Source organism: Hyperoodon ampullatus (assembly GCF_949752795.1).
Source record: "Hyperoodon ampullatus genome assembly, chromosome: 11".
Taxonomy (NCBI): domain Eukaryota; kingdom Metazoa; phylum Chordata; class Mammalia; order Artiodactyla; family Ziphiidae; genus Hyperoodon; species Hyperoodon ampullatus.
In genome coordinates this window covers 81,500,895-81,512,836 of record NC_136924.1, presented here as the reverse complement: position 1 = coordinate 81,512,836, position 11,942 = coordinate 81,500,895, and the positions used below count along the sequence as shown (strand labels likewise).

The 11,942-nt window shown below is 46.9% G+C and overlaps 1 protein-coding gene across 1 annotated transcript; it reads right to left on the bottom strand.

The window, feature by feature from the left end:
* Window positions 1-3,426: 3,426 nt before the first annotated feature.
* BHLHE41 (basic helix-loop-helix family member e41) lies at window positions 3,427-7,655 on the bottom strand. Its single transcript, XM_079714474.1, has 5 exons — window positions 7,530-7,655; window positions 7,331-7,394; window positions 6,892-6,999; window positions 6,472-6,583; window positions 3,427-6,008 (listed from the first exon to the last, which is right to left on the bottom strand). Exons 1-5 carry the CDS (start codon window positions 7,589-7,591, stop codon window positions 4,900-4,902), a joined length of 1,455 nt encoding a protein of 484 aa, XP_079570600.1. The 5' UTR covers window positions 7,592-7,655; the 3' UTR covers window positions 3,427-4,899.
* Between the last annotated feature and the right edge of the window lie 4,287 nt (window positions 7,656-11,942).

The window sequence follows — 11,942 nt, the reverse complement described above, 5'->3', positions numbered from 1 at the left end:
TGCCCCTCAGGTACTCTGTTAGAACCTATTTATTCTAATTTTAGACGCATTTCAAATGGGTGTGGTTTTGGTTAAATGGTTTCCCAGCCCACAGTAAGTCAGAAGTAGCAGATCAGATAAGACTTAGGCAGGCGCTCTGACACATCAAGAAGTGATCGCTGGCAGGCTGACCCTGACTAAAGAGATTGAAAAACGTATAAAAGCGGGTATAAGAACTCAAAAAGAATTCTTTGCAGGTGCCAGTACCCCCAGATTATGCATGTAGTGCAAAAGTGATGTTTATAATCATGACCCTGAATTATTGAGAAAGGTTAACTTTCTCAGTAGGGTATTTTTTTCCTAAGACATGTGTAACATATTTTACTAAGCTTTTCACTAAAAATAAATAAGTAATAAAGGTAAACAATGTTGACACCTGAACATAGAAGCTTCCGTTTTCTCAACCATTGTTTCATGGGGGCACATATCATTCCCTGAAGCCACATAAATTGGGCATCAGTGAATTCAGGATTTTAAAACATCAACTTTTTAAAAGGTTTAGTTTTACATTTGTTTGGAGTTTCGAATATAGAATCACTGAACAAGTGCAAGAAACCCAATTTAAGACAAGTGTCCGACTCTTTTCCTGGAGCATTTTTATTTTTATTTATTTTATTTTATTTTTATTTTTTGGCTGTGTTGGGTCTCTGTTGCTGCGAACGGGCTTTCTCTAGTTGCGGCGGGTGGGGGCTACTCTTCGTTGTGGTGCGCAGGCTTCTCACTGTGGTGGCTTCTCTTGTTGCGGAGCACGGGCTCTAGGCACGCGGGCTTCAGTAGTTATGGCATGCGGGCTCAGTAGTTGTGGCACACGGGCTTAGTTGCTCCGCGGCACGTGGGATCTTCCCGGACCAGGGCTCGAACCCATGTCCCGTGCATTGGCAGGAGGATTTTTAACCACTGCACCACCATGGAGGTCCCTGGAGCATTTTTTTAAAGTACATGCTGCACATGTTTTTTAGTATAAATCCCATCTTAATCACAGAAAATATGTGATAATTTTCCATGTCAATCCCCTATTAAATTCTATGAAAAACTGGAACTTACATTGGACTTAGGCATGCACTGTATATTTATTTTGAACTTATTTAAAACAGCACAGTTAGAACAATGGGTGGGCCTAAATATGTTGATCTGAGGGTCCAATAAATGAAGAATTTTTGTTTAATGAAAAACATCAGATTGCTCTCTGAAATAAAATACTATGATCACAATAGTACAGCCAGCTTTTAGCATCATAATGGGCTTAACTCGTTCATGAGGGCTCTGTTCATTTCTGTGTAAAGTAAAAGCCCCTAGTCTGCCCAGCCTTGTCTTCCCAGAACCTCAAATGGCAATCACCTCCCTTGGAGAGGTTCAGAATCGACCTGTGACATAGACAGGAACAGCCTGAGGCTTCTTTGACACACTTTTGATGGGCAATAACAAAATTTACAGCCTGTATGGCTAGTAACAGAGAACTAAATGAAAAATAGTTTTCACAATGATAGGAACTAAAACTCCAGCCATACTTTAAAGAGCTATTAAAATGTAGTGTCTAGTGCCTTAAAAACGTGCTTAGCTCTTTGCGGGAGGAAAGGATGTTTATCAGTTCAATATAAACTTTGCTAAGAGATCTGTGTATGTAAAATTAATTCGTATAATACTATACGTGTAAAATATTATTGACTCAAGATTCATATTTGTCGTATATTGAAAAATCACATATAATACAAAGGGTTTAGGCTAAACTTGACCGCTCTCGGCATAGAATCCTCCTTAGCAAATTATAATGACTCCAGTCTTTTGGTTCATTAAAATAAATCAATGACCAAAATAACATTTTTCAGATGCAATACAGACAATATTGTTTTGCAGTTCTATCCTCACTAACTTTATCCTATTACCATGCTAATACAGAGGCATTTGGACTAAACAACTAATCTATAAAATCTGGTCCAACCTTAAGGTTTTTTTGTTTTATTATACCAAAATCATACAAATGCTAAAACATTTTATTATCCTCTGACTTACTTTGCATCTTTTTTGGCTATGAAACACATGATTACAATATGACATTAACATGTAGCTCAAAATATTTAAAATGCTACTTTTTTCCATTATTCTGGTTTGGACAGAATATTTTTCTAAAGTTCAATAACTTACAATGCTCAAAAATCCTACAGGTTTTGTAATGTTAATTTTTATTTCCTTTTCCTGTGATTTATTCGTGGTGTTTCACGAATGCTGCCCAAATTCGGTTTGTTTGGTTCAAGATGCTGCAGCGGGAAGTAGGTCACTGACTGGGGGATACAACAGATCTGGTCTCTAGTGCTGGCTCCAGGTAGCTTTGTGACCTTGGGAAGATATCTGATATCTCTGGGCTTCATTTCTCTCATATTTAAAAGGCAGGGGCTGGACAGCTGATCTCCGAGGTTCCTTCCGGCTCCACTTTCTATGACTTGCAGTTTGGTTGCCATAAAGTCAGCAGAGGGAGCACTTTTTCTACATCTCATAAATTTTGACTATTGTTTCAACACCTTTCAAAAATCAAGGGGTTTGTGAAGAACATTATTGAAACTAAATATTGACAATCTTTTGCACAGTTGGTATCAAATCACAAATTTGATTATAAACTTGAGAAAAGTCTAGAAATAATTATTTCTGTTCCTTGAATTCCATGATAAAGTCCCACAAGAGAATTATTTTATAAAGGCTAAGAAGCTAAAATATACCAAGAAATTAACCACCCCTAAGTGATAGAGTATTTATACGGGATCCAGTGAAAGAGAAGCACCAGACCACACAACAGAGGCTACCTGGTGTCAAAGATGAAAAGCTCTGTCAGTCATAAAAACATTAGCAAACTGGGTCTAACGTAAACCATGGAAGTGACTGGTAGGTTTTTCTTTTGCACTTTTCATGTAGATACATTGGGAACAAGCAAGTAGACACAGCCAGAGCCTGGAGGCTTGCAAGAGATCGCAAATGTGTGACATCAAGCCAGTGACAAATAAAGTTGTGTATCTGAGAATCTAAATGACTTTTATCCCTATATTCATAGATTATCTTAAAACTATCCGAGCATCCATTATGTCTTTTTAATTATTAGACAATCTCATAGCGTACGTATATTAAAGTTTTTATTCCTTAGTAAGAATTTTAAAATCACAAAATAGCGTGGCAATATTTATTTTAGGTAATAGAATTTGTGGAGTGCTGAAAATACTAGAATATAAAGATAATTTCTAGTTTATCTTAACATACTAAACTTTTCTAAACCAGCTGGTTTCTTGCAGACAGTGTTTATTTATTTTTTTAATAATTTAAGACAGCATAAGCTTGTACCAAGCATAAGCATTGTAACAAAAGTGCAACTTTTCAGCAAATCCTCCCCCAAAGATATTTTAACTCAAAATATCATTAGCACATATTTTCTCCCTACAAAAATAGCATGTCAGACATCATTAATTGGATGTATTAACAACTATGTACATAAGAGCCACCTTGTAGGCTAAGAGTTTAACGTTGTTTAAACACAGCGTTTGAGGCAAACAGTAGCAACAGCAGCAGCAAATGCACCAAACTGACTAAAAGACCCAGATATTTTCTTCACTCATAGTCAGACTGTTGTGTCTCACCCCTTACATAACATTCAAGTGAGATTTCTCACAGTGCTACCTTGGCAACAAACTAAAAATATCTAGACAAGGTCTTGGTTTAAGCCTTATTAAAAAAGCTTTCTTTGTGATTATCTGGTATCTGGTTTGGTCTCCAGAAAATACATAGACTTGGAGATAGGAAGGCCTCACAGAGCTTCATTCCACATCTTTACAGCATTTCCAACCCAAACGGACCAGTTTAATGCTTTCCTCCTCCACTCTTGTGAATTAACAGAATATAGGATAAATCAGTTCGGACTTGTTTTTCTTTTTCTTTTTTTTTTTTTAAAGTTCAGCGCACATTCTTTGTTTGTTTTTTAACACCAAGATGATACAAACTTAGAAACATGATGGATTAAATAATGACAGGGTGAAAACAGATGCACTCAATTTCATATATATATATATATGAAATTAAGATAAGTTAATTGATTCACGGTCAATTTCTCAATAAAGTGCTAGCAAATGTACTGAGAATGACTCTGGCCTTCCTCATCCATCTCCTTCCCTGACTTAGTTCTGACGTTGGCCCAACTCCGCATCTCCTTAAACAAGCACAACTTACTAAGAGAAACCATTCACACCACTTCAGAACAGGTTGCAACGTGAGCGACTGCATCCTCACCGCTTCCTCTTTGAAAAATATACGCCTCTTGAAAAGCTGAACATTATAAAATACTGAAGACTAAGTTGAATTTTAAAAGGTCCTCCTTCTATTTGTGGAAATCTTCCTAAAGCAAGCAGGACAGCTTTGAGACGCAGGCAGACAGCAGCTACCTGCGGTTCCACGTCAGCTCCTCCGCCACCTTTCCCCTACCCTGGTTCAGCGAGCTCACTCGCAGAGCAGACCCTTCTCACTTCATCGAGAATTCGGTCCTATATTTTAAAAGACAATGGGACGTGGCCTAAAAGAAGGCAAAACTTATTACGGGGAGTTCTTTAAAGAAAAAAAGAATACCTATGAGGTTCTTGTACAGCTGGTGGGAGAAGAAAGGGACGTTAGTGTGTGAAGGTTGGTGGGCGGTGAGGGATGAGCAAAACAGGAACTCCAAACGTACACAAAACACCTGTGGTTTTTTTTTTTTTTTTTTTGCTTGTTTTGTTTTGTTTTCTTTTAAGCCCGTCGTGCATCTCTTACACTTCCTCCCTTGAAAACGTTAAGGGTGTTTTAACTTATTATGATTCCGCGTGAACCCGGGTCCCTTCTAAGGGGAGCAAGGATTCAGGGGGTTTCCTTTCCTGGCTGCGAGGGATCTTCCTGAGCGGAGCTCTCCGGGTTCCCCGGCTCGCTGCGGCCGGCGAAGGGCAGGTGGGTGCGGCCGTGCGGGGGCGGGGGGTGCAGCGCCCCAGGGGGCGCCACCTCGTGCGGCAGGAGGGTCGCGGCGGCGGCGGCGGCGGCTGCCGCCTTTTCGGGAGGGGGCGACAACACGGAGGACAGGCAGGGGAAGGCGGCGGCGGCGGCGGCTGCAGCGGCGGCGGCGGCGGCGGCGGCCGGGGCGGGGATGCCGGGGTACAGCAGTGGGAACGGGGCGGCGGCCGCCGCCGGGTACAGGTACTTCTCCAGGCCGCTCTTGTCCAGGAAGGGCTGCACGTAGGCGGCGGCCGCCGAAGGCGAGAGGAAGTAGAAGGGCAGGCAGAAGGGGGCCGCGGCGGCCGCAGGCTGCGCGAAGGGCGCGCCCCCGCCTCCGCCGAACGCCACCAGCGAGCTGAGCAGGGCAGCGTCGGGTCTCAGCAGTGCGGCCGGGGCGGCCGGGTCGGGCCCCAGGAGCGCGGCCGCCGCCGCCGCCGCGCCGCCCCCCAGGCCGCCGCCGCTGCGGGAATCCAGCTTCATCCTCTTGGGCGCCGGCGAGTCCTCCCCGGGGGGCTCCTGCTTGATGGTGACGCGGCTCGCCCCCGCGCCTTTGCCCTTCTCGCGGTCCGGCCGGGCCTCGGCCTCGCCGCCGTAGCCGCTGTCGGTGTCCGTGTCGTTCTCGGCGGCGAGCTCGGCGCTGGGCTGAGTCCGCTGGATGACCGGCACGCAGTGGGCGAGGGGCTCCAGCTTCTGCCCGGCGCGCTCCAGGCAGGGGGCGGCCCCGGACCCGGCGGGGGTGGCGGCCGAGGGCACGCCGGTGCCTTTGCTCAGAGGAACCTGTTGAGTCAACAGCTGGGGGGTGGGCAAGAACTGGGTGGCCACGGCGTGCAAGTGGTTGATCAGCTGGACACACCGCGGCTCCCTGGGCGTCCAGCTCTCAAACCGGGCGAGGTATTGCAAGACTTCTTTGGCGCATGTTTGAAATCCCGAATGGAACGCATCCAAGTCGGACTGAATGGGCGATTTCAGAGATCGCTCCCCTAGGATGAGGAAGGGGTGAGGGGCGGGGGTGGGGAACAGAGGAATGGAGGCAAGAAGAAAAATACCGACGTTAAAACATCTGCTTATCACGTGGGCCCTGCATTGACTAAAGTGATCTCGGTTTTTCCTCAGTATTCGAGTGATATAAGCCACCGGTTGCCCAGAGGTGGGAGGAGTGGGGAGGGGGGGAGGCGCTCTACTCCCCGCTGAAAAACCGAAGTGGAGAGGGCGCAGCCGCCACTTTAAATACAAATCTGACTCCTCTGAGTTCGGCTGAAAGCCTTTAGGATGCTTCGGGAAATGGGCACTTTCCATTGAAGGGAAAGTGTAAGCAATTTAACAAATGAAAGTGAGCCCGTGGGCCCCAGGAAGGAGGTGGGGCTGGGGGAAGAGTCCTAACACTGCTCCTCTGTGGGCTGCCCGGCTTCCTCGGGGTGGGCTGGCCTCCCTGAACTGACTTACCATTCTGTAAAGCAATTATCTTCTGATGTTGCTGCTCCGTTAAGGCTGTTAAAGCTTTTAAGTGTTTCAAAGTTAATTCCAAGACCACCGCTTTCTCCAGGTGCCCCAAAGTCTGCAGTGCAAAAAAAGAAGGGGGCACTTGGTGACTTAAAAACACACATTTGGCTTCACTGGCTCTGCAGTCAGCACAGCAACTTAAGCAAACACTTTCAAAGAAGTACTATTCCTATACTTCTTGAGCTTTCCACAATACAGGTTATAAATGATTTCTTGCCTTCAGTTGTGAACACCTACTCTTCCTGCACCCTATAGCACAGGTTGTAAGGAATCTGATATTTACATTTATTCTTATGTCTCTGGTAGTACCAGGCTATTAACACGCCCTTGGAGAGCGGCAAAGAATAAAAATCTGCATCTTACTGTCAACTTTAGATGTTCAGGCAGTAAGTCTTTCAGCTGAGCGATGCATTCATTAATTCGGTCTCTTCTTTTCTTTTCTATTAATCTGTGCGGTAATTTGTAGGTATCCTTAATATATGAGAGTCATGGAAGAGAGAAAACAATAAGCTAAACATTCATTTACTGGATATTACAATACCGCCGCCCCACCACCAAAAAAAAAAAAAAAAAAAACTGTGAGAAACTATGCCCAAGACAACTCTTTCCTCTGGACTGTTCTGAAATGCAATTTAAATTCAGGTATGATGTTTAATCTCCCCTTGAGAGTATCCCGCAAACCACTTAAAATTCACAGTCGGGGAAGCTGGAATATATTTGCGGGTAGAGCTTCGCTGTGAAATCAATGGCCCTAATTAACTATCCAGGCAGGTTATGGGGAACATCAGAAACTTACACTTACCTTGCTATCGTCTCGCTTCATGCTCCTTTTGGGTTTACACATATACAAAGAGGGATAATCCAGTCTGCAAAACAGAAATCAGCATCAGGCATCCATTCGGGGAGGGGCTCTGCCCTCGCCCGCTCCATACCACTTTCTGGAGAAGAAAAAAATCAAACTGAAGCCTAGACAGATATTCGCAAGGGTGCGTGCACCTTACCCTATAAAATCTCTATGTTCCAGTAACTGTCTCTCTTGCAAATGAGGAATTCCTTCGTCCATGTTCCACCGCTGTCCGTTTCCTCTGTTTCGATTTTTGGGGTTCTGTTCTATAATCTGTGGGACGGTAGCTTTGGGAGATCTTGGGGGGATCTGTACGTCTCCAGTCTCTCTCTCTCTCTCCCTCTTCAGTGCAGTGTTGAAAGTGTGAAGCGGTTGGTCCCCTCCTCCCACCGTGCTCGCTCTCTCGCACACACACGCACACACACGCACGCACACTCGAGCCGGCCCCACTGCGCTGGTAGTTTGCTCTCACTCCGGGCAGTGTTTGGCCACAGGGCACGCGCGTCGCCGGCCAGACCAGCACCCAGCTCACGTGCGGAACGTACCATCCGCGGTCCAGCCCGGAGGGGGGCGGGGGAGGAGGGGCCGGGCCGGGAGGGGGCGTCTGGAGAAAGCTGCGAGGGAGGGCAAACGGCGGGAGGGGGCGGGGACACCTGATCAGGGCCACCGGAAAGGAAAAACAACTTCAGCCAAGCTATTCATCTTCCCGAGGGCGGTGCAGTCAGCTGGGGGAGTGTGTGGGGGGGGGGGGGCGGGGGGGGGCGCCGGGGGGTGCAGGGCAGACAGGGCTTCCTCGGCTCGGAAGTGCGACTCCCTCAATCCGTCCGTCATTGCGGTTCAGGAACGTGAACGTGGCTTTTTGCTTTTCCACCGACTGTGCTATTGGTTTGGACCAGAAAAAGGAAAGAGAAAGAGAATTCGCGGTGGGTCAACTTCAGTCCCAAAGGACAATTTGGAGACTTGTTTGCTCACCGCTCGGTTGCCGGCGGGGACCCCTTAGCCCTGATTGGAGGTTGCCCCGAAAGGGGACAACTTGAAATCCGCTCCCTGAAGGATTTAAAATAAACGAAAATGTAGCCAGTGGGTCAGAATGTCGCAATCCAAGTGTCTTTCGGCCACACAGTGTCCCTGGGCCACCCAAACTTCCCGCAGCAGCCGGAATTGCGGTGCCACTAATCACAGCCGCAGATGACGACGTTTGGGGCCTCAGGCGCTCCCCGAGGAACGCGGCAGTGAGGGAGGGGGAGAGGATGGGGTGGCACGAGAGGGGCTACCGCGGAAAGCGATGCAACATTATCACTCGCTGGCTAAACTCCGCCGCGCCCCGGGTGGCGCTGCGTGCCTTCCCCGCCCCCGCCCCCTCCCCCCTCATGTGATAAGCGACTCCGGGAGTGTGCAGAGCCCACGTTTACTACCGCTGGCACCTCCAAAGCCTCCCTCCTTAATCTTGTCTCAAACGGGTACCAGCACAGGGCCAGCAACGTGATCCGACCTGCAGCTGCTGCCACATCACTGCGCGGGGAACCCGTGCGCGCGCGCGCTCGCCCTGCAGCCGCGGCGCCCGGCGCGGGATAAGCACAGGCCAGCACCAGCCGGGCTACCTTTCCCCAGAGCCACCCCGGGAGCATGACTCACTGCTAGTGAGAGTTACCGGGAGGTGCCCGCAGTTGCGCACTGCCCCTGCCGCTTGGAACAGCGGACGGCAAGGGGCCTTGGAGGCCGGGGGGAAAAGCGCGTCCTGCGGGACTCCCGGGTCTCCGGTCCCGCTGCCGCCGCTCGGGTCTGCCAGGGCGGGGATGGAGAGAATAGATATTAATCTCTCTATATACAGGTAGATAGATGGCAAACCAAACGTCTTTCCTTCCTGCATTCTCCCGGGTGATCCCCGAAACATTCTTTATTGCCAGTGGCGCGTGAACCAAGGGGAGAACTACGCCGAATGCACGCGCACCGGGGCGCAGCAGGGACTGGGGCCGTCGCTACGTGTCCCACGGCCCGCCCCGCCGAGCGCGGGTTCCGGGGACGGATCTGGGTCGCGGGAAGCGGCGGCTGGGAGGAGGTCACGTGTCTGCAGGAGTCGCGTCTCTTCCCAGCCTCCAGGAGCAGCCGGGGCCGCGGCAGCGCTGCTGCAGTCTCCCGAGTCCTGGGCGGAGACGCGCCGCGTCTGGCTTCGTGACTCCGGAGGCGGCGGCGGCGGCCCAAGCTCACCCCCGCGTGAGGAGACGCTCGCGGTCCGTCCACTTCATCTGCTTAGAGGGCCCTTTAAGGTCTCTCGACTTTCTCCAAGAGGGAGGCTTATTTGCACCAAATAGGCAATTTAATAATGATAATACTTAAAAGAAAAAGTATTTTTAAAATCCTAATTCTACTTTATACCTAGAGCCAGCCTCTCTCTTGTTTTCAAGTGATTAGGTGATTAATTCCCTTTGGTGGGGAGGAAAATTTGTAGTCCTAAAAGCGGCATACCCCTGCAGCACTGTATCATTTTGTCCTCTGGTTCTAAATTGACACCCCTCCCCCCCAAAAAAAGCAGAGGAGGCGGGGGGAGGGATGTCGTCAAGGTGAATAATTTTAAAAAATGAAATACCAGCTCCCCTTATAGGTTTCTGACGGTTTGGAGAAGGAAGAGAGTGTAAATATAAGTATGGCTGGAGTATTTAGTGAAAATGAAGTGAAGATTGGATCACTGCATCTTGGCTTTGTCGGTAGAGCGGACCAGACGCAAGTCAGACAGCTCATCAGGGCAAACCTTAGGGGGCAAGTCTGGGGCAGACTCTAAGGCAATAGGAGAAATCGGGAAGGAAGTCTAGAAGATCAGAGGTGTTAATTTTGGATGTAAACTTCCCCTAATTCAAAGACAAAGAGGCCTTGCTGCAAATGAAGCCTTTCCTGTTACCACTCTTATCTCCCTTCTCCCCATCTCTTCTGTTCTAACATTTCTGCCGTTTTCTCTTTCACTCCTTTCTTTTTCTGATACCCAGCTCGAGCTGAAAGTGGGGTCTTTTCTAATGTTTGGTCTCCTTTGTTATCCTCAGTCCTTCTTTTCTTCTTCTTCCCTTTTTCATGCCCACCTTTTTATTCGCTTCCCTTTTACTTTTCTTTTTTTCACCTTATATTTTTCTCTTTCTACCTTTTCCCCCATTAAATGTCTGCTTTTACTCTTTCCCTGTAGCTTTTGTTCTCTTATTTGCTTTTTGTCTTTTTAAATTTCTCACCTTATGACCCAGCAATCCCACTACTGGGCATATACCCTGAGAAAACCATAATTCAAAAAGAATCATGTACCAAAATGTTCATTGCAGCCCTATTTACAATAGCCCGGAGATGGAAACAACCTAAGTGTCCATCATCGGATGAATGGATAAAGAAGATGTGGCACATATATACAATGGAATATTACTCAGCCATAAAAAGAAACGAAATTGAGCTATTTGTAATGAGGTGGATAGACCTAGAGTCTGTCATACAGAGTGAAGTAAGTCAGAAAGAGAAAGACAAATACCGTATGGTAACACATATTTATGGAATTTAAGAAGAAAAAAAATGTCATGAAGAACCTAGGGGTAAGACAGGAATAAAGACACAGACCTACTAGAGAATGGACTTGGGGATATGGGGAGGGGGAAGGGTAAGCTGTGACAAAGCGAAAGAGAGGCATGGACATGTATACACTACCAAATGCAAAATAGATAGTGAGTGGGAAGCAGCCACATAGCACAGGGAGATCAGCTCGGTGCTTTGTGACCCCCTGGAGGGGTGGGATAGGGAGGGTGGGACGGAGGCGCAAGAGGGAGGGGATATGGGAACATATGTATATGTATAACTGATTCATTTTGTTATAAAGCAGAAACTAACACACCATTTTTAAGCAATTATACTCCAATAAAGATGTAAAAAAAAAAAAAGAAAAAAAAATTTCTCACCTTGATCGCTCTTCTTGCTATTCACTCCCCTTAAACTTGAGTCCTACTCTTTTCTTTCTCAGACTTTTGCCTTCTGTAACATCGAGGCTCCGAATGTCCCTTTGCTGCAAGGAGGATGTAACAATAGCTAACAAATGTATAGCATTTAAGATTAGAGTCCAGACACCATTCTAAGGGCTTTTAATATAGTAACTCACGAATCCTTTCCACAATCTTATAAGGTAGATACTATTATTGTCTCCATTCCTCAGATGAGAAAATAGACACATAGGGAGATTACAAAATATGCCCATGGTCCCAGACCCAGGATTTAAGCACAGACAGTAGGCTCCAGTGTCTGTGCCGTTCACTATTACTGCCTGATGTGAATAATGAGGGCCAAGATCTAAATGTTAACTAGCTGTTTCAGGGATGTTTTTTAATTTACCGGTGTGACTGTGCACATTTGTTGTAGTGTGTATGTGTGTTCAAATGTACTGGAGCTCATGGTAGAGAAATAAAAAGGTATGAAAAAAAGAAAGGTGGCAGTGTTTTGTCAGTAATTCCATTGGCATCTAGCTCCAAATGTATTGATTTAAACCCAAATCTCTTAATTAATTGTTATAATTTCATCCATATGGACAGATGGAAATACAGTTTAGAAGAAG